The sequence below is a fragment of the Pagrus pagrus genome (assembly GCF_965226575.1).
Source record: "Pagrus pagrus genome assembly, chromosome: 6".
NCBI classification, from domain to species: domain Eukaryota; kingdom Metazoa; phylum Chordata; class Actinopteri; order Spariformes; family Sparidae; genus Pagrus; species Pagrus pagrus.
This window is the reverse complement of record NC_140190.1, coordinates 24,637,253-24,663,128: the sequence shown is the minus strand read 5'-3', so window position 1 is coordinate 24,663,128 and position 25,876 is coordinate 24,637,253. Positions and strand designations below refer to the sequence as shown.

Here is a 25,876-nt window from a genome sequence, read left to right as displayed (position 1 = left end):
ATTCAAATCCCCAGCTGAGAAAAGCTGTGCTGTTTTAATGGAAATGATATATCACAGACTGTAAGTGCACAAACGCAAGCAGTTGTGTGTATGCTTGCTGATGCAGTTATGTGTGTGTGTGTGTGTGTTCCTCTTTGATTGTGTGTATGAGTTTACAATTTTGTGTGCGTCTCTGTAACGCGAGGCTTTTATCAGTGCATGTGTTTGCTGGGATTGTTAGCTTAAGGCTTGTTAGAGCGGGTTCTTTTATTGTGCTGTGAAGGCCGTTTGTCACAGCAATATTGGATTTATAATAAGTGTGATTGTGTAAGGGTGTGTGTGCTCACCTTTTGTTGTGTGTGCGCGAATTTAAATGATGTGTGCTCATGTTTTCACATCTGTGTATGTTTTCGTGCTTGTGTATATGTATGTGTGTACATATTTGTGTTTATTAAACCCCGGAGTGAGTGAAATATGGGGAGTGTGGGGCAAAGTGCCGCGCTGTAAATAAACATGATAAGTGATGATGTATGAGCTGCTCTCAAATAATACAACTGGTTCTACAGAGACAGAGACGGCTGGAGGCTGAGCTCTCAGCCTCCAGCCGTCTGAGTGATTCGTCTCTGTCCAGAGGAGACGGAGACACTGATGGTCATCAGTAAAAAACATTTCTCGTGTTTATCTGGCATCTCTCCTCCCCTTGCTTTCATATCCCTTTACTTCATTTCCCTTTCTTTACTTTGATCCTCTGTACTGTGTCTTGTGCTCCATATTTGCTTTCATTGACTTTTTCTTGTTTCCTTTTTTCTTTCCTCGCCTCCCTTTACTTTTCGTTCCTTGCTTTTCCTTCACTGTTTCTGTCTTTATTCCCTCCCCTTTTCTTTGTTTTCTATTTCTTTTTGTTTCCTTTAATCTAATTTCCTTTTCTTTCCTCTCTGTTCTGTGCTTCTATGATGTACTTTGTCTCCTTTCCTTATCTTTACTTTGTATCTTCTTGTTTCCTTTTTGTTTCCTTTTCTTTCCTCTTTCATTTCCTTTCCTTAATTTTGCTTTCCTTTATTTCCACCTGTTCCTTTCCTCTGTTTTCCGTCTTTTCCTTTCCCTTTCTTCTCCCCATGTTGTCTGTCTGTTTTCCTGTCCTTAATTTTCATTTTCTTCCACTTTCCTTTCCTGTCCTTTCCTGTCCTTTCCTTTCCTTTCCTTTCCTTTCCTTTCCTTTCCTTTCCTTTCCTGTCCTTTCCTCTCGTCTTACAGAGTTGAGCCAGGAGTCAGTGCCATCGTCTACCCACAATGCCACAGTAGTGGTATCAGCAGCAGGTGTGATGCCGTACCTCCAGGGTCGAGCTGGAGGAGGAGAACAAAACACCCACACTATCTCCACAACCCCCTCTGCCTCTTCCTCCTCCTCTTCTTCCTCTTCCACCGTCTGTGACAGGCAGCCAGCTCCTCCTGGGACCATGGTGAGCTCCCATCCCCAGGGACAGAGCTACTCCTTGGGTATAAGTAACTCAGGCCTTGGCCCGCCTCCACCCAATCCCCATGGAGGAGTTTATACATCAACAGGCCAGCACAACAGCTCAGATGGCTGCCCCCTGGCCAACATGGTGAGCACAGTGAACACAACACACACACATAACCACATAACCCCACTCTCTCACTTCACTTCTGCATCCTGCATCATTCTCTGCATGTGTCATCATCTGTCTCTGAACCTCTGTTGTTGATGGAAAATTAACTGACGACTATTTTGATAATCATCTAATAAAAACAGTAAATTTACTATGTAGACATTTGGTTTGACAAAATAAGGAGGACTCCAGAAATGCAACCGTTCCCCGCCTTAGCTACTGTTGCTATGTAACAATGGGTCCTTTATTGATTTTATTCTTTTATTTTTCTCTATTTTTGCATTACTTTTCCTCTCTGTCTTTTTCTGTGATTGTGCCTGTTTTAGGGCTTTTATTGCTTTTGCTTGTGATGACTCATACTGTCTCTTTGTGTTGTTACATTTTCTGTTCTGCCTTCTTATTCTAACTCACCTTAGACGAGGCTTCCCTGTGTCCGGCTCGACTGTCGAGTGTTTATTCTGTAATATTGTTTTGCTGAGTTTCCTGCTTTTGCTTGTTTGTCAGAGCACTTTGTAAACTCTGTTTCTAAAGGTACAATATAAATAAAGTTCATTATGTATTATTATTATCATTATCAGACAGAGGTAGACAAAATCTGCATCTCATTTCTAGCCAGCGGCCTGTGATTTCAGCTGCAGCTAGCTAGCTAATATGCTAATTGTTAGCCTATTTTTTGAGTTTAACATCTATGTTTTCAGGCGACTCTTGTGGATGGCTATTCATTCCTAAGTAAGCCCTAGTGGGTCTCAACCTTATTCAAGACAGCCTCCGTCCCTGAAGGGCTCTTCCCATGATGCACTTCTGTCTCACCCAGTATGAGGCCTTCTGTCAGTCTGCCTACCTGCCTGTCGTGCACACTCTTAATCCCCGTCTCTTTTCGTGCTCCTCCACGTCTCTTTGACTAGGACTGGTTTACATAAAGCACTGCTATGCTAACATAATCATCCATAATGATTCAGCATACAGAGATAATCACAGTGCTGAAGTTCTTCAGGGAACTGATTCCAGTCCCAGCGCTGTCTTCTCTAAAGTCTTTAATGGAGGCAAAGTGTAATTAACAGCGAGTACAATCTTCTCAGGTTTCCACAGCCTGTACAGCATTTCAACAGAGTCTTTCAACATTAAAAACCTTAATGTTGAGTTTGGTATGTTGCTGTGTTGCAGCACAGGCCCAAGTGTTGTTTTTGCAACCTTACATGTAACACAAATCCAAGTTATGAGTGAGGATATAAAATAATTTAAAGAGGTGGATCAGAGGTTGGAGAGCAGGTTCACCAGTGTTTGAATTTTCTGTAAACCTCACAAAATTCCCAGAGACTGAAGTTTTTTTTTCGTTTGACCTGCAACACCTGCTAATTACACTGTGAATTATAGCAGTTAAATCTGTTTCTCTCTCTTCAGGTCAATAGTGGTCAGAGCTCTCTGTTGGGTGATCCTCCTAAAGAAGTCAGACTGCCCTCCAATCCTTACCTGAACCTGGCCAGTGTAATGCCAGGGGTGGTTCTGCAAGGTGAGCACGAACACACAACAAATGAAGGCATACACTTTTTCTCTCATCCTATTATTTGTGCAATCAGTAGTTTTAAACTAGTTCTTTAAGTACTATTGACCATATCAGTTTCTCTGTTTATACACAGTTAAGTGCTCACTCCACTAGTGTAAAGATGCTCACTGAGTTGAAGATGATTTTTTAACTAAATGTTTGTACAAGAAACAACAAACGTGACATATTAATTAATGCTTTAATCTAACAGCAAGGATAGTTTACAAGGAAGTAAATAACTGAGTAACTTCAGTCATTTGAACAGCAGTGAATATACAGATGTCACAGTACAATTACAATGTACAGCTCCACCTACCTACCCACCCACCCTCACCTTAAATCAGATAAAATCATTTTTTATTTATATAACTTTATAAATAATAAGCTTCACAATCTGTACAGTAAACGGCACCCTGTGTCCTTAGACCCTTGCTTTGAGTAAGGAAAAACCTTGCCATATTGGGAAAAAAAACCCAACAACTTTTAACAGGGAAAAAAGTCACAGAGGAGGGATCCATCTATCAGAACAGACAGACATGCAATAGACATGTAACAAACTACATTGATAGAATGTCTGGTACAAGTAAATAATATGTAATTTAAATGAAGACTGTGGATCCAGGAGGACGACCGTCACCAAGTGGCCACACAGCCTCCGCTCCACCTTGCAGACCCTCCTGGAGCATAATCACTCATCCAACATCAGTCTGCTTGTGAAGTGTGTTAAACAGCTGTAGTTCTCCACAGCAGTGCTGAATATACTGCTACTGTGTCATACTATTGCCTCTTCAAGGCTCTGTAGCTGTCACAAGCTGAGTGAAGCTTGTTTGGTTTATATTGAAGATGATCTTTTAAGAAGGGCATCACGCTCCACGAGTGTTTAACTGTTTATCTGAACGGACTACAGTTGCCATGAAGGCGCTTACTCACAACTTCCCTAGAGTCAAGTTCAAGGGCATCAGCAGATACATTTCTGTCAGAGTATTCCTTTGAGATTATTTCTGATCTGTATTACTGTGATTATCAACAGTGTTATCCCACTCATTGTTCCTCCTCTGCTGCTCAGGCTCAGTGGGGAGTAAAGCCCAGGGAGGACAGCCCGGCTCCGGGGTGTACGGCAGCACGGTTGCTCCCGTCGTCTCCCAGGGCTCCGGCTCCTTCACCCACAGCGCGGCAGCTACAACCACAGCTCCATACAGCACCGATACCTCCACTGACTACAGCCAATACAACCAGGCCTACACACAGGTACTGCAGCGCATACAGACTCACAATGCAGCGATACAAGTGAAGGAATATGGTGATAGATGACATGGGCGTGGGTCTGTTTCTCAGCCTAAAATGTGAGAGGGTGTGAATAGATGATCGATGGACAGATGCATAATGAGTGGATGGATGAGCTCAGCAGTGACAGAGTGAGCTGTAACTATGGGCGGCAGGGAGGTGGAAGAGATGAGGATGGTTATGGATATTTGGACAGACAGAATGAGAGAGGATTTGGCAGAGAGCGCTGTGTCTTTCCATCTGTCCCTACTCCCTTCCTCTGTCTTAACGCTCCACTCTGAACAAGTCATGGATCCTCCCTGCTGGCTGTTTGTCTGCATCTCTCTCTTCTTCCTCTCTCTGTTTTTCTCGCCTGCAGTTGTGCCTCCTCCAGCAGCAAGTGACATATCTGATATTTGCAGCGCGATACCAACCCAATTTTAAATGTTAATTACAATCTACCCATCCAAACAAATGAATCATGATTAGATAACCAATAAAACGCTCTGTTTAATTTGTCTGAAACGACGAGACAAAGGAGGGGAACAGGGAGAGCCGTCGGCACAGACAATAGTTAATGAATGAGAATTCAAGGAGGCAAGAAAACATCAGTACAGACAAGAAGAACAAACAGGCAGCTGCTTTATACCTGGTGTGTGTGTTTGTGTGTGTGTGTGACATAGGAGGCCATGCAGCAGTGGTACCAGCACTACCAAGCAGCACAAGCTCACACCTACAGCACTGCTGCTCCACAGGACGGCACAGCCACAGACTACAGCAAGGAGCACACACAGGTAACACACACAATTTTGACTGTGTGTACAAAATTATGGCTCATCATATTTTGTGTTCATGTTTTTTTTCCAAAGAGAAGGAGATCAGTTGAAATATGTTTTTCTTGTGTTCTGTGTTTATGTTGACCAATCAAGAAGCTCTACAATATTTATTAAATACCATTCTTGTGTTCCAGGCTCCACCAGTGTCGACCTATGGGGATTACAGTTCCTACATGCAGGCAGTCACTCAGTACTACTCCCAGCCTGCAGCAGCCAACCAGGCCTACGCCACCAAGGTACACACACACACACACACACACACACACACACACACACACACACACACACAAAAGGACCATTCCTAACCCTCAAACAGCTGTTTAAAGAAACAAAAACACAAAAGCTAAAATGTCATCACACTTAAAGGGACAGCTCACCCCAAATCAAAAATAAATATTTTTCCTCTTAACTTCAGTGTTATTTATGCATCGAGATTATTTTGGTATGAGTTGTAGAGTTTAGGAGAGATGTCTGCCTTCTCTGGAATATAATGGAACTAGATGTCACTCTTGTGGTGCTCAAAGCGCCGACAAAATACATACAAATACATTTTAAAAAGTCAAGAATAATGTTTCTTTACAGAAATCATGAACTGGCTACTACAGATAACAGACCTGGTTGTGAGCCGTTTCACGTAGGAGCTATTTTCTTGTCACCGCACAGATGGAAGTGTGCATCTATTCCTCAGCTCTGCCAAGGAGTGCAATATTTATGTTTTCATCCCGCGCTGTCACAAGCACGAGCCTCTCATCCATGAGTGGACGCTTCCTTCTGCGCATTCAAATGGTTGGCAAGTAAAGTTTAGTAGAAAGAAAATAGTGGCAGCTCGCTCCATAATCAATCCAGATGGATAAATAGCATTACATGTAAGAGGATTTTGGGGTGAACTGTCCCTTTTACGGTCTCAACTCAAATGACACACAAACACTCGCTCATAAAGAGTTCTTACATGCACTCACTTCAGTTATCTGCATGCTTCAGTTAAGTTAAAGAGCCCAGCATGTGCCAGGGTCCTTTTTTAATACCCACATGAAACGAGCCAAGGGGCTCAAGGAAGGCCCACAAAAAGCACGCTGCACCCTTATTAGATATGGAAGGCGCAACATTGATGGCTTTATTCAGACATGACAGCACAAAGAGGCAAAAAAATAATCAGTTCGAGACAATAAATCACAACTTTGTTGGCAGAAGTTATTAAATCCAGCATACAAATAGCTAATTATTTCTTCATCAGGATTTGATCAATGATACCTGACGGGCTCCGCACAAAACAGGAGCTCTTTAAAACCCAACCTGAATATCTGAGTCAAACAACTTCCTGACCTGCATACGTAGTGTAACCGATCCGGAGCAGCAGGCCTCAGAGCAGCGTGCTGGTATTTACATGCAGTTTGTCCACATGTTTATTTGCAGTGCGTGACCTCTCCATGTGACACTGACACCCTGTTAGAGGGAACGCATCACTCAGCACCCAGCAGCTGACAACAGACATCTCCACTTCAAGGCCTATCTGCTGCTGCTGGGGTTTGTGCGTGTGCGTGTGTGTGTGTGTGAAGTGTTTGCTTGAAGGTGCAGCCATTGATCTCGCAGTGTGGCAGAGTTGCATTCTGGTCGACTGAGCTCAGTGTTGGTGGAGAAACTGATATCTTGGAGAGAACGATATGATGGAGGTTCTTCCTGGCATGAGACAGACCTGAAATATGTTGACATTTTGGCTGGTTGTCCTAAGGGAAAGAGAACAAGCTTGTCCAACACCAGTCGGGGGGGATAAAAATGTGATCCTGGCCGAGGGTGTCCTCTGCAGACATCAGTGTGTCTCATAGTAGCCACTAGGGGGCAGAAAGGTTGACATGAACGAATAAATGGATTAAAAAAAAGAGTAAAATCATGAACATGCCACCAAAAATGTATCATTCAACCCCCTTGTTTCACTGTTTGTGTGTGTGTCTTCTAGGAAGTAGATGTGTGTAAGCCTCTCGGAGTCTCTCTGCACGCAGTCAGTAACGGCGCCGCCCCTCCACCGGCCGTCCTCCCAGCTGCTGCCGTGCTCCCAGCCTACAGCACCCTGCCTTTAATGCCCGGCTTCCTCGGGGCGCCCCACCCGGCGGCAGCCGCGCCAAACCCTGTCACGCACGCACACACTGCCGCCACTGACTGGAACACCTACTACTATGTGAGTAGAGAATCTTCATTTTCTCATTCAGGATCTGACACTTTGGTTATTTGACAGGTCTACAAATTTCATGGTTAGTAGATGATAATTTCGTGTTATTATTATCCCTGAATTACCACAATAATTACCCCATAATGTATTGAAAATTACCCCAACATGATTTAATTTTAATCATCTGCTATTTTCCAATAAGCATATAATAAATAGCTGATCATTTCTTTAATACATTTCCAGGAAACTTTCAGCAGATCAGTCCAACTTTGAAACTTTGTAGCTCCTTCACATTCAAAGACCTGTCAATGAAAATACTTTCATGTAAAGCAGCAACAGGAAGTTCTGTTTTATGTTTGAAGTTTCCTGGAAATTACCAGCTATTTATGAAGCGCTTGTTGGAAAATAGCTACATTCATTAAATACTAAAGGGGCTAACCCTTTCAATAAATTTAGAGGTAATTATCATGGTAATTTCAAGGAAATTTCAAATACGTTGCTCAGTACTTACCACCTACTTACAATGAAATTTCCACACTGTAAGACGAAGTGTTACCAGTTCTTTTACTACATCTGTGGATGAAGCAAGAGAAAATGTCTGCTTGCCTTTTTCACAGTTTTTTCACCCATTTTTTTCCATTTTGAAGTGACTGTCTCCAGTGAGCGCGCTCAGCTCAGGCGACAAAATCCAAACATTTCATTTTGCAGCTAACTACTTCAGTGTTTCCCATATTACTTCTGATATTAGTGGGCAGTGTTAGGTGTTTACAGTGGGGAGATGAGGGAGAGGATCACTGCTGAGCTTGTTGAATTTGAAGTAATAATTCAGAAGAACCACTATTGGATGGATTTATGTTTAATAATGCTTCTACAAAGGCCAAGACAATATAATAAATATTAGTACAGATGATTATCTTACACATCTGGTACTCTGTAGTGTTTGAGGCATAACACTGTTGTGTGCAATAACATGTAACAATCTGATGCCCCGGCACTATCTGGCTATTTCCGCAACAATGCAACCAGAACTACACATCCCCTCAGTTTATGAGGGCGCAAATGCAACCCACTGCTGGAAAGCTTTCATTCTTTCTTTTTTATTCAACCCATTTTTTATTTGGATGTGTCTCACATCCTCTTTTACAACAGAAACTTTTCCACTAAGATTGACATTGTCCTTTTTAAAATTAGTAAAATTATTATATTATTATTATTTTTAAGGCCTTATATATCAGAACAATTCAACAGGAAGATATGTCCAAAATACATTTAAAAACATTGAAATCATAACAACATTGAAAATAATCAACGTAACTAATACCCACATATCACAATAAAACTAAACATGGGTTATATATAAATTCACCTTACATACAAAGTCCCAGTGTTCCCCCAATATTTCTAATAATTGCCAACCCCTCAGGTTCCCTTCAAAGCCATCTTATTGCAAATGCTTTCTTTGCATTTGTCATATCTGTAATAAATACATCTTTTTCCTACTGTGAATTACAACCGGTTTCATCCCAAGAATCCGAGGGTCCCTTACCAACTCAACATCTGGAAAGATTAGATTAGATTCTTGTGATCTGATACATGCATTTCAAGACAAAACCACAACAGCAGGTACAATCAACAAACAACCAACGTCACAAACAAACATAAAAACTCTTACGAAGTTTGAACTACTCGTGATGAAGCGTCTCGGTCTTCCACTGGTCCACAGAACTGAAACAAAAACTGTCTTGTAACATTCCCAAAGGTCCCGATTTGTGGATATTAACAAGATAACTGAAGTCTAAGCTTTAGATTGCCTCATTTGACCCAATAGGACTGTTCTGTTTGAGGAAAAAAAATCAGTGTAACCTTTCCAAAGAGCCCCTGTAGCTTCTTCACAATCAGCACTACGAGGAAGTGGTCTGTCAATGAAAAGATGTAAAGCAGCAACAGGAAGTGTTCATTGCATCACCAGCTGCAAGCTTTAGTTGTGGGATTGTGACTGCAGATAGAAGAATAGACGGATTATTATATTATAGTTAAAGCCTTGATGTGTGGTGTTTCCTGTACATTTAATCATATTTTGAGCCCTACAGTGTGTACACAGCCGCAGCACTATCAACAACAACATCCTCACACAGGTTGTGAGATGACAAACAGGATAAGAAAGCAGTGAGAAAAATTCTGTTCATTTTTTCAGACTTTCCATCAGTTACTGGGTAATGTGACCTATTCAGGTGTCCAAAAATTATTCTTTGATTGAACCGCTCACAACTCTGTGACATGCACAGTTAAAGGCTATAAAATCAATTGAGAGAAGAGAAGGAGGAAAGGACTCGGAGTGCACGATGATGCGAGCAGACAGGATCCAGACGGCTGAGCAAAGCCTCGTCTCCAGGAAGATTTACATTTGTTTGTACAGACAGCCTCTGTGGCCCCGTCTCACCGAAGACCTTTAAACTGTTAAACCTAAAACACACACAAACACAGGATGTTTGCATTGTCGACAAAATCCACAACTAGTGACGTTTATTTTAGTTTATCTTTAGTCTTTTTGTCGATCAATGTATTGATGAAAACATCCTGCAGACATTCAGTTTCTCATGTGTTTCATAGATCATTTATTACAGTTTAATACAGTGAGCATGTTCACATTTAACTTTCAGTGTAGGGTGACCGTTTTTTTAATTAACATTCAGTAAACAGAGATGTATTGAAGCTCATATAGGGAAATCCACACAAGAAGCAAAAGCAAACAATAGTACATGCCCAAAAATAAGATCAATCCTGGTACTACTACTACTACCTGGTACTATTTTTGGTATATGGCACAAAAAATATTTAAGATTATATGCTTGGGTGGAAAAAAACAGTGGAAAGGCCCTTTTAAGTTGAATTTACAAGAATGAAACTTTGTCAGGACATTGCAACGCTAAGTGTTTGATTTGCAGCATTAAATGAAGTTAAATCCATCAAACTTTAATTTATGGAAATGGAAAATCTCTCTTTATTGGAACAATAAAAAAACATTAAAATGACAACAAAACAAACATACATTTGGGGATATTTCTTAATAAAAAAAACAGAAGATAGGAAATAAGTGAACAGAAATACATAAGTAAATAAAAATAATTTACTGAGTTTTGTACTCGCATACAAACAGAGAAGAATAATATGAGAGGAAGAAAATACAAAATTCAAGAAGTGCATTTAATTTTATCCCAAATTAGGAATGTTTCAGAGGCTTCCTGCTAGAATACATTGCAACCAACTGAACACCCCTCACTTCACCCTCCCTTACAGTGGCTGCTGAAAGTGCGATAAAACATGAAAAGCCCTCTTTAGAGCCAGCGTCTGGTTTGCAGGCTCATTCTGATGAGGCTTTGTTCCGGACAACTCGGTAATCAAATATGTCCGACCTGCTAGAAAAAGTACAGTGCAACTACACTTAAAGTCAGAATTCCTGCTTGTAAACTTGAGGCACATCATGTCACATAACAATAAAAGTAAACAAGGGATGGGGGTAGGAGGTATTTGTATGCTACGGTATTTTTGTCAGCCGAGTGAATGGAATATTTACATACATTTCCAGTGCTATAAAATAAAATGTAGAATGATGTCAAGTGAAAATGTTTTTTGTTTTCTTTCTGGTGATCCATTTTTAAGTCGGATCTAAATTGTTTTTCTTCTCTTTTTGCCAGCATGATCTTTCTAAGTTCCTTTTTTTTTTACTGCGAAAACATGTGTGAAACCAAAAGAAAAAAAAGTGTTTTGTACGGCTCATTTGACTCCAGATTAAAAATGACTTGAGAACTGGTGGAAAAATAGTTGTGCCAGAATGATCTTCACGTTAAGTACCATAATGTTTTAATGAACTATGGAATCTATGAAAACATGAAACACATGAAGAAGAAATTCCAGGAGAATTTTTCTGTTTTGTTTCATTTGTTAAACAGATGGACAGTTTTTCATGTGTGAAACCCCATAAAAAAAAAATAAGGAGAAAAGAAAATAACGTGTGAAACTGATCTCCCCACAAAATATTTATTTTTCCCACGTGTGAAACTGAGTGAAAACCACATTTGAAGAAGAAAAAACTTTTTTTTTCATGTGTGAAACTGAGAGAAAAAAGTTTATTGTAAGGCTCATTTGACTCATTATGAGGAACTCGCATGGAAAGGGGAGCGTCTGAACGAAAGATTCAGGGACAGAAACTTGCCTCAGATCATGTGTATAATGACTGAAAGGATAAAGCCGGGTTTTCTGCGTGCTTCCCCTGCTGAAGACCCCTGGTATACTAACTACTACTGTAACTACTGCTGTAATGGGATTTTGAAAATAAAACATAAGAGAACACAAAAGTGCTGAACTCAACTGCTGCAACTGACAGTAACCAGTATAACCCTAAGCTGTGAAGTAACATGAAAAGGCTCATATATCAGGATGAGGCCATAAAATGTTAATCCTCGATCTGACTTGCTGACAATACACACTATTCCACAGACAGTTTGATGGAGTCATCTTTCAAACAGTTTCCAGTATTACAGTGTAACATCTGACATCAGCAACAACCTGACAAGTGACTTTAGTTCAACTTTGGGAGACATTCATGAACATTGAAGTGCTACATCACACCGCTTCTTCATCTCTAAGTCTTCCTTCTCTTTCTTCTTCCCGTTCGTCAGAACCAGACAAGGGGCCATAAGAGGGAGTACCCTCAGCTGGCAGTGCAGGAAGTGACATCATCAGATGGCGCCTACATCGGGCAGCACTCCCAAGGCCTGGGAGGGCAGTACGCCGACTACTTCAAGAGGAAGAGGCTCTAGTATGAACCAAACCACCTTAAAGCCTAAAAGCTTATGGGGGGAGGCACACACGCACGGGCGCCTGCTGGATGTCACAGCTCCCTCTAGTGGCCTTTCTGTGGCGGCCATTTTGCATCCCTACAGTAGGTGTTGAGTTTAACAGAATTTGGGGTTGCAAATGGCTTAAGTGAAAGTAAGCCATAGTGCTCTTTGATCTTGGCACTTATTTACACACACTCACACACACACATATACAAACACATACACACAAACACGGTGTTGCTTTTGTCCTGTTCAAGCCTTAACTCTTTAACTTAAACTGTTGTGTAAACTGTACTTAACTAATATTATCTTGTACATTTTTTCTAATATAATGTAAACTGAAGTATACTGTATCTGTACGTATAAGCTGCTTTTGTATTCGCAGCCAGGCGACCTGTCTGCCTGCTGAAACTGTCTTAGGACTGGTCTAACAGTCAGGTGTCTCCCTCTGTGTCTCCTTTGAAAAGACAAAGCGTGTCTGTTGTTGCACACACGCTTTGATTAGTCAGTCGAACTGACGTCTGTTTGTTCCTGCTTCGGTGTCTTTTCTCTTTTCCTTTTATCGCCCAGGTTCCTCTTTTATATCTCCCTGTGGAGAATTAGAGTGTGTGTGTGTGTGTGTGTGTGTGTGTGTTTGTGTGTGCGTGCGTGTGTGTGTTTATGCGTGTTGATATGCTGTTTCTGTAGGAAGTGTCAGCCATTTCAATCCCAAGGTTTGGGAGCACATCAGGAAAAAATCAAAGCCCTTAATTGTGGTGACTTTACAATAGCTTCCCTCGATGAATGGACCTTTCTTCTAAAGACTGGAGAGAAAATAAAAGGCTGGTGTAAATACAGTGTGTAACACAGAATATATAAAGCCATGCGTAACTGACAATATCATATTTAATGGACATTTCCCGGCTCTTTTGTTGAGCGAGTTGTGCAACATGGATGAAAGGAAAACATTTACTACGTGTCTTTTTTTCAATATATACTGTTCTATTTGTAATATAATATAATAATATTCCAAGGCAATTCAAGTTATTTATTAATATTGAATCAAATTGTGTTGACTTTAATGTAGTTATCTGCTTTGGTTTTTAACATTTAAGCCAAATATTAGGGCACAGTCCTCTCCTCTCTTTCTCTCTCCTCTCCTCTCTTTCTCTCTCCTCTCCTCTCCTCTCTTTCTCTCTCCTCTCCCCTCCTCTCTTTCTCTCTCCTGTCCTTTCCTCTCCTCTCCTCTCCTCTCCTCTCCTGTCCTCTCCTCTCCTCTCCTCTCCTCTCCTCTCCTGTCCTCTCCTCTCCTGTCCTCTCCTCTCCTCTCCTCTCCTCTCCTCTCCTCTCCTCTCCTCTCCTCTCCTCTCCTGTCCTGTCCTCTCCTCTCCTCTCTTTCTCTCTCCTGTCCTCTCCTCTCCTCTCCTCTCCTCTCCTCTCCTCTCCTCTCCTTTCCTCTCCTCTCCTCTCCTCTCCTCTCTTCACATTAAGGTGTTTTTAGGGAAGTTGTCCGTTGGGACTGTAACAGGAGCTTTACTTCCATCACAACATCAAGGTTTCAGACTGTAAGTGTGTCCTGAATTCATACTACATACTATCTCCAGGCAGGTTTTCAGGTTGAAGTGTTGTTTGCATAGTCAGATCACTCAGTATGCATCCAAAATAATCTGGTTTTAGTGCTCTGTTGAGAAATACAAGAGGTGGGAATACAATTCAAATTAATGGCGGTGAATTGGCTCCAGGAAAACCTCAGAAAAAAACAATTTGTAATTTGATTGCATTTTCATGGTGCACGTATACAATACTTTCCTATAAAACTGTAAACTATGTTGATTGTTTCTGTAAACTGACAGGCACTATGGTTATACGGTTGGTATGTAGTATGAAATTGAGACAGTCTTTATCATTTGAGGGATTTTCTGAATCAAAAGCATTTTTGCATCATTTGCTCATCACATGCTTAAACAGGCCGCTGTGCGTGCGATTTTTGTTTATGGCCACTGGCAGAATTTCTGCACCTTAATTTTAAGTTTGTAGGGGAAACAGGTAGAAAAGGCAAATAACAGCCCAATCGCAAGGATATAATGTTAGCAGCTAATGTTTCTGCAAACCACAGTCAGCCAGAGGTTTATATTTGTACCAAACTTGGCATATCACATTCACATTATAGCCGTTTTTGTGGTGGCCAAAACCGGCTGTTTTTCACAGGAAGTCGGACAAATTATGTTTTCCTGACTTTAACCAAGTGGGTTTTGTGCCTAAACCTACTGTAAACAGATTATACGTGTGTTATGACATTGTTGTGACAAAAGAGAAATAGAATATTCAACCTTAAACATAAAGTTACAACAGAGAAATATTCAGTTTTGATTCATGTGGTTTTGCAGAAACGTAGCTAACATTTATTCTCGCAGTTGGGTTGCACACTATTAATGTGATTCATTGCAGAGCGGATTTATTGCCACAAAGGAACAAAGAAATGATTCTTTATTTGGTGTGATAAAAAGATTTTGTCTGTTTTTCAAGACTCTTTTTGTTATTTCAATCCTGTTTTTACCACAGAATTATAAATATTAGAGCAGAGGCTGTGAACTGCATCATAATTCATGTCCAGAAGGTGTGTTTGATGTTCACCACTGTAAGGAGAGGGCTTGGAGCTGTAACACAACAGCTTGGTCATTAGGTTCGTTATGTGCACAGACCTCTTGTTTAACAAACCGGCAATAACTAATAAGTCTCCTTCTACTGTAGAAAGATGAATGTGAAATGTTTATTTTCAAGTGTCAATGCCATCCGCACAGCGTCCCATACGCCCACGTAACAGCTCATACACTCTGTTTCTTTGCGTGTGTGTGTGTGTTCGTGTGTGTGTGTTCGTGTGTTTAACTATCTGACTATACATCACCGAGCAGAATATTACTTGTGTGGCAGCCACGCTCACACACCGTGAAACGCAATAGCAGGAGAGATCAGATAATAAGGTATACGTCAGTCTGGTAACAGCTGGATGTAAACAGGATGTTTGTGCATGTGGAGACACAATAACAGGAGAGTGTCTGTGGTGATGTAGGAGTGCTGGTGTGCAGGTATGCTTATTAAGTACTAATAAAATGGCTGAACATTAAATTGCAATACTTATCCCTCTATTCGGTGTATCTTTCCATCATCTCTGCTGTCTGCTCCTCATCTAATTACATCTTTCCTAACTCCATTTCTCTGCGCTGTGTTTCATGTGTGTGTCTCACTTTCAGTTCATATTTAACACGCAGCTGTGAAGCATTTTGAAGGCTGCATCCCGGACATATATTATGGAGGATGTGGAAACACACAGAGAGAAAGGAGAGGAGCGATAGAATGCAAATAAAGTGACAAGAATTATTCTGCTAAATATTTGCACACATCCGGGCAGGAAGAGGATCAGCCGGAAAAGCTGCCAATCAAAGGTTTTTTCTCGTTTCGGGCACGTGTTTAGCATAATTAAGTTCCTCGCTTATTTTTGCATTCAGTGGGGCTCCCTTTCTTTTCTTTTTTCTGTTCTACACTGTTGGACAAATTACCCACAGTCTTCTCATGTTTGTACTTTGAGTCATTTTCCTACACTAAAGCCTGACGTTCGTAACACTCGCCTAAAATCTGAGAAGTATAAGTTCAGCTAATTGATGATGTCCTGCTTTACCTCGAGCAAACTTGAGTTTATACATATTGCAGATTAATAATTATTAGATTAATCGTATATTTATCTTATAAACATTTTAAAAAATGTGTTATGTTTGACTTTTTCTTCGCCATTTTCTTTAAAAAAATATTCTAAACGCCACAGAAGCCCTGAGGGAGAAGTTAAGACTTTTTTTTCTGCTGATCCATTTTCTAAGTCTGATCAAAAGTTCTATCCTGTGTTTATGATTTGAGAACTGGTGGAAAATAAAGTTTTGCCAGCATAATCCAAGGTCCTTATTTTTTTGCCATCAATCTTAGTGTGAAACTGAGTGGGGGAAATTATGAGGAGAAAAGTTTTTTTTCCACTTGGTTTCACACACGAAAAGAAAAGGTGCTATCCTGCTAACACAATAGATGTATCTTGTGTTTCGTGTGCAGGGAGAAAACTCCCCTGAAGGAAACATGACTTTTTTTTGCTTTTAGTCCTATTTAGAACATGAGGCAGTGGTGCGCTTCAGCCTCTTGTGGTCAAAATGAGTATTACAAAAACAAACAAAAACTTTTCTCCTGCCATAACTTTTTTTTTTTTTGAAAAAAAGAAATTATCCGACAGTTTCTCTCCAGAATTATATCAGACTTAGAAAATGGATCACCAGGGAAAAAAAATCATTCTGTATAAACCTCCTATTTAGCACACATTTATATTTCCAATGTCCATTGTTTTGAATTTTACTACCTTGTCTTTGCGCTTTTGTGGCTTATGTTTTGTCTGTTTCCAGTATGATTGCTGGTGTGGCAGTTTAAAATGCTTTTATTTTGGTGAATCGTCTTTCAGACCTGCTCAGTATTATTAAAGTTAACCGATAGAGAAAAAATGCTTTTTTGCTATTGCAAATATTGAACCTATTATAAATGAATATTGCATTAGCTATTTGCTAATGCAATTTCCTGAGCCAGGTGCAGAGGCGAGGGACGAGTAGAACAAAGGTTGCACTCACACTGTCTAGCTTTCAAAATTACATTAATTTGCAACGTGTCTGCACTAGACCTTCATCAAGCGAAAAAAGTGAAGGTCCAGTACAAAAACGTTGCGAATAAATGTAATTTTGCAAGTTAGACAGTGTGTGGGAGTTTATTTCTAAATGTGACTCCAAATTAACATTTTTCCCATCAAGTCTGATTTGGTTTAATAGCAGGTGTCTGCTATCCTCACGGTTCAGAATCAATCATTTAAAATGCAGCTGGGATTGTATGCTGTAGTTCTGTGTGTCACTTGAGTAGACATTTCTACCTTAATATTTTTCTTTTCAGCAGTTTATTTTAAGTTATTAGTGTCACACAAGGATAAAACTTCAATATGTTGTAGAAGTGTAGATCTGAACTTGAAACATCTCTGAGGCCCTCTCCTCACCTGCTCTCTGTTTGCTCAGTGTGCTTTGTGTATTTTTCTGCCTTGAAATGACAAACAAAACCCATTTCAGAGAAATGGCAGGAGATCCAGCTGATCGGCCTTCTAACACAGGGAGTTTCTGTTAAAAATAAAAGCTTGGGAGTCTGTGTCTGTCGTCAAATCTCCTTTCACATCTCCTTCTCCATCTGTGGCTGTTTGTAGAAGCTGTTTTGTACTTCGTTTTCTTCCCTTAATCAGTTCCTTTAATTGATTTTTTTTCCATTCTGTGCCACTCTTTCATCAACGTAACCCCCCTTGATTCAACCATAACGGCTCAGACTCAGCATATTGTAGTAGTAGTAGTTGTATAGGTGTGTACTTTAAACATTGTTGCTCAATCTGGCTTGTGTATAATTCTGTCTGGAAATACCGAACAAAACTCATTTTGTAGAAATGGCAGATCCAGTGAGTTTCTGTTAAAAATAAAAGTTTGGGAGTCTGTCTGTCATCAAGTCTACTTTCCTGCCTCTCTCTCTCCATCTGTGGCTGTTTGTAGAAGCTGTTTTGCGTTTTCTCCTCTTAATCAGTTCTTTAGATGTTTTTTCCCATACTCCACCACTTTGTCATCAACTTAACCCCCACTCGAATCAACCATAACTGCTCAGAAACAGCATGTTCCTCTGCCCGCTTGGCTTTATGGTCTGGCTCTGAGCCAAAGTTTAAATGATGTGAGTGGATGAAAAGTAGTCAGCTGGACTCCAGTGGTCTCGTTTTGCTCTCACTTCCCCCTCGCTATAAGCGAGATAGAGGCAGATATGTGTGTGTTTGGACCAGAGACGGGGGCCTCTGTGTTTGTGGATTTGAACTACTGAGGCAGCAGATTTTAGACAGCGCTGTCTGCTTGACTGTTTCCCTGTCTGTCTTTCTGCCTCCCTGTCTGTCTTCTTGACTGTCTGTTTTCCAGTCCGACTGTCTGCCACCAAAGTCAGTCAGGCCTGAATGTATTTTAGTGGTACTAGAACAGCTGCGTCAGCTTTTTCTCTGCATTATGTCACGATAAAGTTTACAGAGAAGAAGTTTTGAGAGTCTGCGAGGACAGAACCCGGAGTGTAAATGTTTCAGTGTCACCAGACTCAACAGAGCTTCCTCTGATTTCACACATTCAGTTTTGGCCGTTCACAAAACAGACTGGAGCCGAAATGACTGTGTTGGACTTAAACAAGAAGTGAAGTGTCCGCCTGTCTTCCCCTTTTCAGCTTAGTCCATCCACACTAAATTATTCAGTCATTTTAACATACAGGAAGCTCAAAAACTGCTAACTAAATAGGTGTTAATTGTGTTGCCAACAGGTCTTAGAAATAACGCTAATTAACTGTTAATGGCTCCTCTACCTTTCACATGCTGTCGACAGGTCATTAGTATAATCGTCATGTTCATGTCTAAAGAGAGTGGCTGTTACAAAAGCACATCTGGCTGAAACTTTCAAGTAATTAGAATAGAAGGTGAGGAAGAAGAAGAAGAAGGATGTTGGTATGAATTTCAGAACTGCACACACAACAAACAAACTGAGCTGATAAACAAACACCTCGCAAAATATCTCTATCATCATCTTTTATTTCAAACAGGGAGGGACCATTGAGAGCAAGCTCCCTTTTTTAAGGTCGACTCCAAACTGGGCAAAAGGTACCAGTCCATCTAATTTTGCCTGCTTCTGCAACATTTTCCACTTTTGCAGAACATAATATTTAAAATCCATTTGTCCAGTCTCAGTATTAAAGGGGCTCTGGTGGAACTTCTGCGTCGTGCTGGACGCCGGTCTTTAGTTTATGTTGGCAGACACCATTTCTAAACCAATGTTAACTTGCTGTTAGTGGAGCAGAGAGAAGCACCGAGACGAGGCACTTGAACGTGCATTAATTCACATCCTTTAGACTGTCAAGGCAAAGCTGACCTGAGTCCTTCACAAAGAAATCAACAGTCCAGCAGCATGAAACACACTAAACAAATCGTCCACAGGCTCGCATCGGCAACCAAGAGAGACGGAGAAGGTCTAATATTTCACATTACATTACAATCTAATGAACAGGTGATTTTTATTTCTCCAAATCAGTCTGGAACTGGCAGTAATGTTACATTTACCCACCTACACTTCAGTGTCACAGCTGTAGCTAACATTAAACAGCTTGTTGGCGCCATCAAAACCAACAATCATCATCATCAGGGTGCAGCACCTGTATGTTCGAACCATAGTGTAATATCTTCATTGTACTCTCAATGTCACAGTGTTCATGTATCGCCATAACAACCTCCAGTAAGACGTGTGGATTTGCTGTCGTGCGCGTCCTTGAGGTTGTTTACATGTCTCCCAGTCTTCTTGATTGTGTTTGCAACATATAGAAACACCATCCTTGTGCTTTCTGGTGGGTTTTCGCTGTTATTTGACGTTTTTCGTTTTTACCTTTAACTGTTAGGAGGGTATGACAGCTAGTGGTGAGCATGTCCTGCTGACGCCTGCTCGCCAGAAACTGCTGGTCGGAGATGTGATTATACACAAAATAAAAAATCTGAAAAATCACTCACAATAGTTGCATCATTTCCCTGCTTCCGTAATGTTACCAGATTGCAGATAATGAGAGTCGAAGTGGTGTTTTCCTCCACTGTGTGTGCTGGAAGCAGTAATTGTAGGAGTGTGTTTCTGTGGGTGTAGCTCTCTAAAAATGTGCTCTTGGCAGGTAATGGGGGTGAGGAGAGACAGGTTGAAAGAAAGAAAGAAGGAAAGAAAGAAAGAGAGAGGAATGGAAAAACAACTCCAGCTGCCTTCAGCCGCTCAGCCTGCTGGGATTTCTTTTTTTCTTTTTTTAAGTTCTCTCCTCTTGGCTCTACTGGCTCGGTGAAGACTGTTGGTTGTGTCTGCCAGACTCCTGCATGTTGCACGTACCTGTAGCTGTCACACACACACACACACACACACACACACACACACACACACACACACACACACACTTCAACACACTGGAAACGTCTCCTCTCTGCTCTGCTGTTTGTATTAGTGCGACTCTCGCAGAGCATTTCTCCCCCTACGCCCTCACACAGCTCTCCTAGTGTGATCCGAGTCTATATGAATTTATTATCACCCTCCTGTTTTTATGCTTTTTTGTCTCTTCGTCCAGCCTCTTCGATCACAGGTTGCATTTCTGCCGCGGGCCAGCTGACAAACACCATTCCTCCCTCGCTGTCACAGAGATCCGACAGCAGTCTAATTGTAGTCGGACACATAAGGTCACGGTTGGCATCGAGCCTCCGAACCTGTCAGTCATGAGACGTGCAAATGTGCGGAATAATCCTGTTAAATCTGCCCCGATCACATTTCAAGGATGAGGCTGATGATATTGTTATTGTTCAGACCAAAACAACCAAGTGTTAGTTCACATCTTAATACTCTCTGACTTTTATGACCTGTCTGTGGTTTTCAGCCCCAAGATGTAAATATAAAAAGCCACATATAAATGTGTTGTTGTTCGCAGCCTGGACTTGTTCTCTACACAGGAAGAGACATATACATAAAAATCATATTGAGATAGTTGAGCCTCTATGTTCATGCTTCACCGTAGAAATAGCAGTCTGATGGTATTTGTGTCTGTGGTGTCCTCTGTTATCTTCCCCCAGACGTTCCACAGCCCCAAAGCTCCTGTACTTTTCTGAAAGAGCTTAAACGTATTTCTACTAAAACCTCCTTAACTTTGCTCTGCTTCACTTTATAAGCGTATAAGAGTTTTGGCACAGAAAATGATCTGTCATCTTCTGACGTTGTGCTTCGGTTTCTGCAACTGCATAATTCCAAAGGAGCTATTCACTCTGTAAGTGTCAGATTCTGATAGGCAGAAATAACATTTTTAATTTAGTCTGTGTTCCACTCAGACCCAGTAACGTCTGCTGAAGTCTCACGAGTGCTATCTTTATTACGACACTGAGATTACTCATATAGACCTTGTACAGTAGTTGCAGAGTTATGATTCATTTTATGCTTGCAAGGCTAGTTTTATTAATTTGGGCTCCTTCAAGTTCCTCCAAAAGTTCGTAGTCCCTGGGAAAAGTTCCTGCAGTGGAGATGCAGCTGTAGTAAAGTTGGGTTTGAGAACTTTGAAATGATTCAGTTACTATGTAGGCTTTCTAAAGTTCCCGTCTTTGTGGAGCTAGAAAGCCTGGTTTGGGGAGGAGGTGCTGGCCGAGCCAACCGGCCTTCATACATTCGTGCTGGCTGGAGACAAAAAGAGAAGAAACGCCTGGCACCTTTTGTCATTTCATCACCTCACCTACATTTATTCAAATCTTTTCTCAAAGCTGTTGTGTGCCATCCAATTAGATTGTAAGCTTAGTTTGGTTCACAGGTGATTCTGTGCCTGCAGCTGTTCTACAAGTCCTAAATGATCCGCTTTTCTTAACGCACCTTTGCATGTCTTGTTTTAAACCTTTGAATAGTCTCTAATCTCCATCGTGTTTTGTTTTATTCAACAAAGTACTTCTTCAGTAACCTGTTATCCTCAGATGTGGATACAGAAAGACTTCATTTTGTAAGCCTGGAGTTTTTTTTAATGTCGAATCGGTCATGTTGCATTATGATCTTTAACACTGCCTCCCACAGTTTCAGTATGAACTGAAATAGTTCTACAGCTGGGGAAGAAACCATGTTAAATGTGTGGTTGCCTTTGTAGACTATCAGACCTTGTTTTATTGGGGAATGTTGTGTATATCTTGAGTGGTTGGACGGGTGGAGAAGAGGTCGTGTCTCATTATTTTTCTGTGCCTCTGTGCCACCAACTAGACGTGACGTCCTCATGATGATTGTACTCACAGGGGGCCTCGTTCCCCCCACCGAGATTAACACAGCACAAACGGAGCCTGCTCACACACACAGGAAGTGAAGGATGTTCTTGAATCTCGTGGTGACCTGTTAGTGAGCCAGCTGCAGCTCGCACCTCGAGGAGTTCAGAATGAATTCTGTTTCTGTGTGAACGCAGCCTCAGCTTATTTTTTGTTGGTCTTGAGTTGTTAATAAACGATGATATTGAGAAGAAAATGCAGTCAGTTTTATTTTCAGAGGGCTTATTTACATCAGAACAGAAAATCTTATCTGTACTCTTGTATAGTGATTTTCTAGTGATTTTTTTGTTTGTAGTATAAACACGGCTGAATCACTTCAGGTTAAAATCCAGATCTTTTTCTGTTCTTGTGTAAACAAAGCCTCCTCTAAGCTTCAGTGCATTGCCATTGTACCAGTATGTATTCTGCATATTACACAAGGTCAGTGGTGAGGCTGGACTTTGCAATAGTGAATGACTGTGTGTGCGCGTGTGTGTGTGTGTTGATCCAAAAGCTTTGCAATACTCAAGTATTTCAGATTTTCTGACACGTTTTAATGGCTGTAGATAAATCTATAGATTTGCTGTGCTTCTTGCTTTGTAAACAGTTTCTTGCTTTTTTTGAGTATGTGGATTTTTCTGACCTGAAATATACTGTAGATTTTGCAAAATTTTATATCACACTGACATTGCTATTGTTTTACTGTGAATAAGGTATTTCTAGAGCAATTTTAGCATGCATACTTACAACTGTAATATATAGAAGAACCTGTTTTCAGTAGTTAACAATATATTGCATTTGGACTGACACAGACAGAACATTGATGAACAAAACATGATTTTATTTATTTTTTCATTGTGTATTTATGGATACTTTTACCTTCCATAAGTCATACTTTCTGTCTTATTTTTTGAAAAATATATATATATTTCTTTTCTTTCTCTTATTTTGAGCAGAAGGAATTGTCTTTTACATTCCTAAATAAAATGTGGACTGAAGCGCAACTTTGTTTTCTTGACAGTCCTTTTCTTTTGCTTCTCTACCAACATTCACAGTAAATAGCCAGACAGTTGCATTAGAATGGACCATTTCTAAACTGAAGTTATGATCATATCTGACTGAGAGAGATTTCGTGGCGACATGGCTCAAATGTACTGATGGTTTTAACACAGGAACAAAAAAAAATCCCTCTGCTCAAACCATTTCACATACACACATAAAATACACTTTATATGTTATACACTCATACATTTTCTGGCATATTGAAGGATACAAAGAAAAAAATAAAATGCACGTACATATTTGTGCATAGCTATGAACATTTCTTGTCACTATAAGAACAACAAATGAACATAAAATGCCATGTGAATGATCATTTCTCTGTCGCACTTCAAACCCCCTTTACCATCTCAAGTTCTTCCATAAACAGTCTGCATCAATGGCGTTTGGCTCTTATTCTGCTTTAATATGTATAGTATATAAACATGTCATAAAGTATTTGTGGCTTTAACGCATTTGAATTGAAGTGAAGGAGCCACAAGAAAACAGTGGAGAGAAAGTGAAGTGATGCTGCCCTCAAGTGTCTCTCACGGGTACTTCTCTTAAATCTCACTCCTCGACTAACAAGTGCTGTATGTGAGGGCTAATCAGACATCCATTACATTACTTAATGAACTGAAGATTACAAACAGGACCATCTCAAACATTCAAAGGACCTCACACAGTGTAAGAGAAGTGATTTGTTTTTATGGAAAAGATCCCTTCTTGTTGGTGTGACGAGGTTAGAGAGCAATAACCCGTAAAAGAAAAGGAAATGTCTGATTTTCTGTTTCTGTGCAGATGAAGCTCAAGCAGCTACTTCACATGGAAACTATTGTGATTGGTGTCTGGTTGCCAGTAAACGGTTATCATTTCGGATTCATCTGCTTTGTCTTTCTTTCTCAATCCTGACAACAGTGCCTGTTTCCTAAAAACTGTGAAACAAAGCAGATTCTCCTCACAATTGAGAAGCTAAAGCCAATGAATGTTTGGCATTTTGGCTCAAAAATGACTGAAACAATTGAACTACTTCTCTAACTCTAAAAGAATGCAGCGAGAGGAACGTTGCCGACATCTGCACATGATGAACAGAAAATCCAAACATTCACCACAGATCATTCCCTGGCTCTCTTAAAGAAATAATCAGGAGATTTTTCCCTCCAACTGAGGAGTCCATGAAGCAAACAACGGTGGCACAAAATGCTGAAAAGCCATCTTCAGTTTCTGTGTTAATGCCCGTGTCCCATCTTCTTCATCTCATCCATCCAAGCACTTCTCAACATGATTCATCAGTGATCCACGCAGCTTCCGTTATAAAGAATAACGCCACGAAACCATTTAAAACTGTAAAAGTGATCAGTCCGTTGCTCGGTTTCCATCTATCAAGCTTCAATGAGCGACATCAGCCACGAGTCCACATGATTATAAGGCCTTCAGAGCACATTATATGAGCAACAAGTCCACATGAGTTTGATATTTCTCACATCGCAGACAGCTATACTTGGAAGATATAAGGTCACATTAAACATGGGCTAAGGCTACAAGATTTGACAGGATTAATTTTATTCATCCGAAATAATCAAATATCAGAATAATACGACCAATATGAGAGCATCAAATAAAAATGTTAAAAATATAGCGGACTAAAATAACCAAGTCTTTATACCAAAGTTGTGGAAGGTTTATATGTGAGTATGAAGGAGCTGTGTCTCTCAGTACTGTGAAGCTGCACAAAGCAGATGCTGATCTGGGGTCAGTTTTGCCGTCTTCACTCCCAGAGCCTCAAACAGTTTGAGGTTTAAAAGTCGTTCTGTGGTTGGAGCTGCTGCATCATTTTTGTCAGCTCGTCGATCAGCTGGCTAAAGGTGATCCTCTTCTCAGGCATTTGCTCCCAGCACCTGAGCATCAGCTCGTACACCTGTCGAACATGAATTGTGATGGAATTACAGGCGGTAAACATGTAAAACACGTATTTTCTGCAGGCACCACAAGCATTAAAATTTGACTTTCTTTGACGGTAAGTAGGACACATAAACATATGTCTGTCTGCAGATATATAATCTGCAGTGGCTATAACTTCCCTACAGGTGGCACAGTTAGTCACTCACAGGTGTGCTGTTAGCTTTTCTCTGATACTTCTTCTCCTAGGTTGGCGGGTAAGGCCAGAAACATGGTCCACGCAAGGACGTGAATGCAAATGACGACGCCTGGCCCAGCTGGCACAAACAGGCCTCCCAGTGAACATAATAAACATGTGCTCTTAAGGACCTGACACACCAGACTGATCGGCCACGCTTGTCATGAGAGAAACCACTCTGATTGGCTGTTCATGTGTGCAACAAGAAGACTGGAAAAGAAATAGAAAGCCCCTTCAGCCTGTCGCTGTAGTATCCATGATTTCACCCATTTGGTGCATTTTCTCCAGATTTTTAGCCATTTGCAACTTTTTATCAGACATATTCTCGATCAGAAGTGGCTATATTAGCGAGAGTGGTGTCATAAAATGCTGCGTAATCATAACTTGTAGTCACAGCAGATGACGCAGCAGTCAGCTAGTTCTTTGATGTCAGTTTGGTGTGTCAGCGCCTTTAGGCACAGGTGAAGGAAACAAAAGTCTTTCCTGAATGGGGCAATACAGAGCTAATTACAGAGTTGCAATGACCATGTGAAAACTACTTCACAGAAGGAAGAGGGAGAG

The 25,876-nt window shown here is 40.7% G+C and overlaps 2 protein-coding genes across 2 annotated transcripts in view; one reads left to right on the top strand and one right to left on the bottom strand.

Moving 5' to 3' along the window:
• The window catches only part of raver2 (ribonucleoprotein, PTB-binding 2), a 92,721-nt gene extending 79,212 nt beyond the window's left edge, over positions 1 to 13,509 (top strand). Inside the window, exons 10-16 of the mRNA XM_084355296.1 lie at positions 1,234 to 1,583; positions 3,009 to 3,117; positions 4,217 to 4,398; positions 5,097 to 5,207; positions 5,384 to 5,485; positions 7,204 to 7,422; positions 12,093 to 13,509. Of these exons, the coding sequence (XP_084211422.1) occupies positions 1,234 to 1,583; positions 3,009 to 3,117; positions 4,217 to 4,398; positions 5,097 to 5,207; positions 5,384 to 5,485; positions 7,204 to 7,422; positions 12,093 to 12,233 (1,214 nt within the window). The 3' untranslated portion in view covers positions 12,234 to 13,509. The remainder of the gene's footprint in view (positions 1 to 1,233; positions 1,584 to 3,008; positions 3,118 to 4,216; positions 4,399 to 5,096; positions 5,208 to 5,383; positions 5,486 to 7,203; positions 7,423 to 12,092) is intronic.
• Positions 13,510 to 16,034: 2,525 nt separating this feature from the next.
• Positions 16,035 to 25,876, bottom strand: part of jak1 (Janus kinase 1) — a 40,905-nt gene continuing 31,063 nt past the window's right edge. The window contains exon 25 of the mRNA XM_084355321.1: positions 16,035 to 25,096. Coding sequence (XP_084211447.1) covers positions 24,977 to 25,096 — 120 coding nt within the window. The 3' untranslated portion in view covers positions 16,035 to 24,976. The remainder of the gene's footprint in view (positions 25,097 to 25,876) is intronic.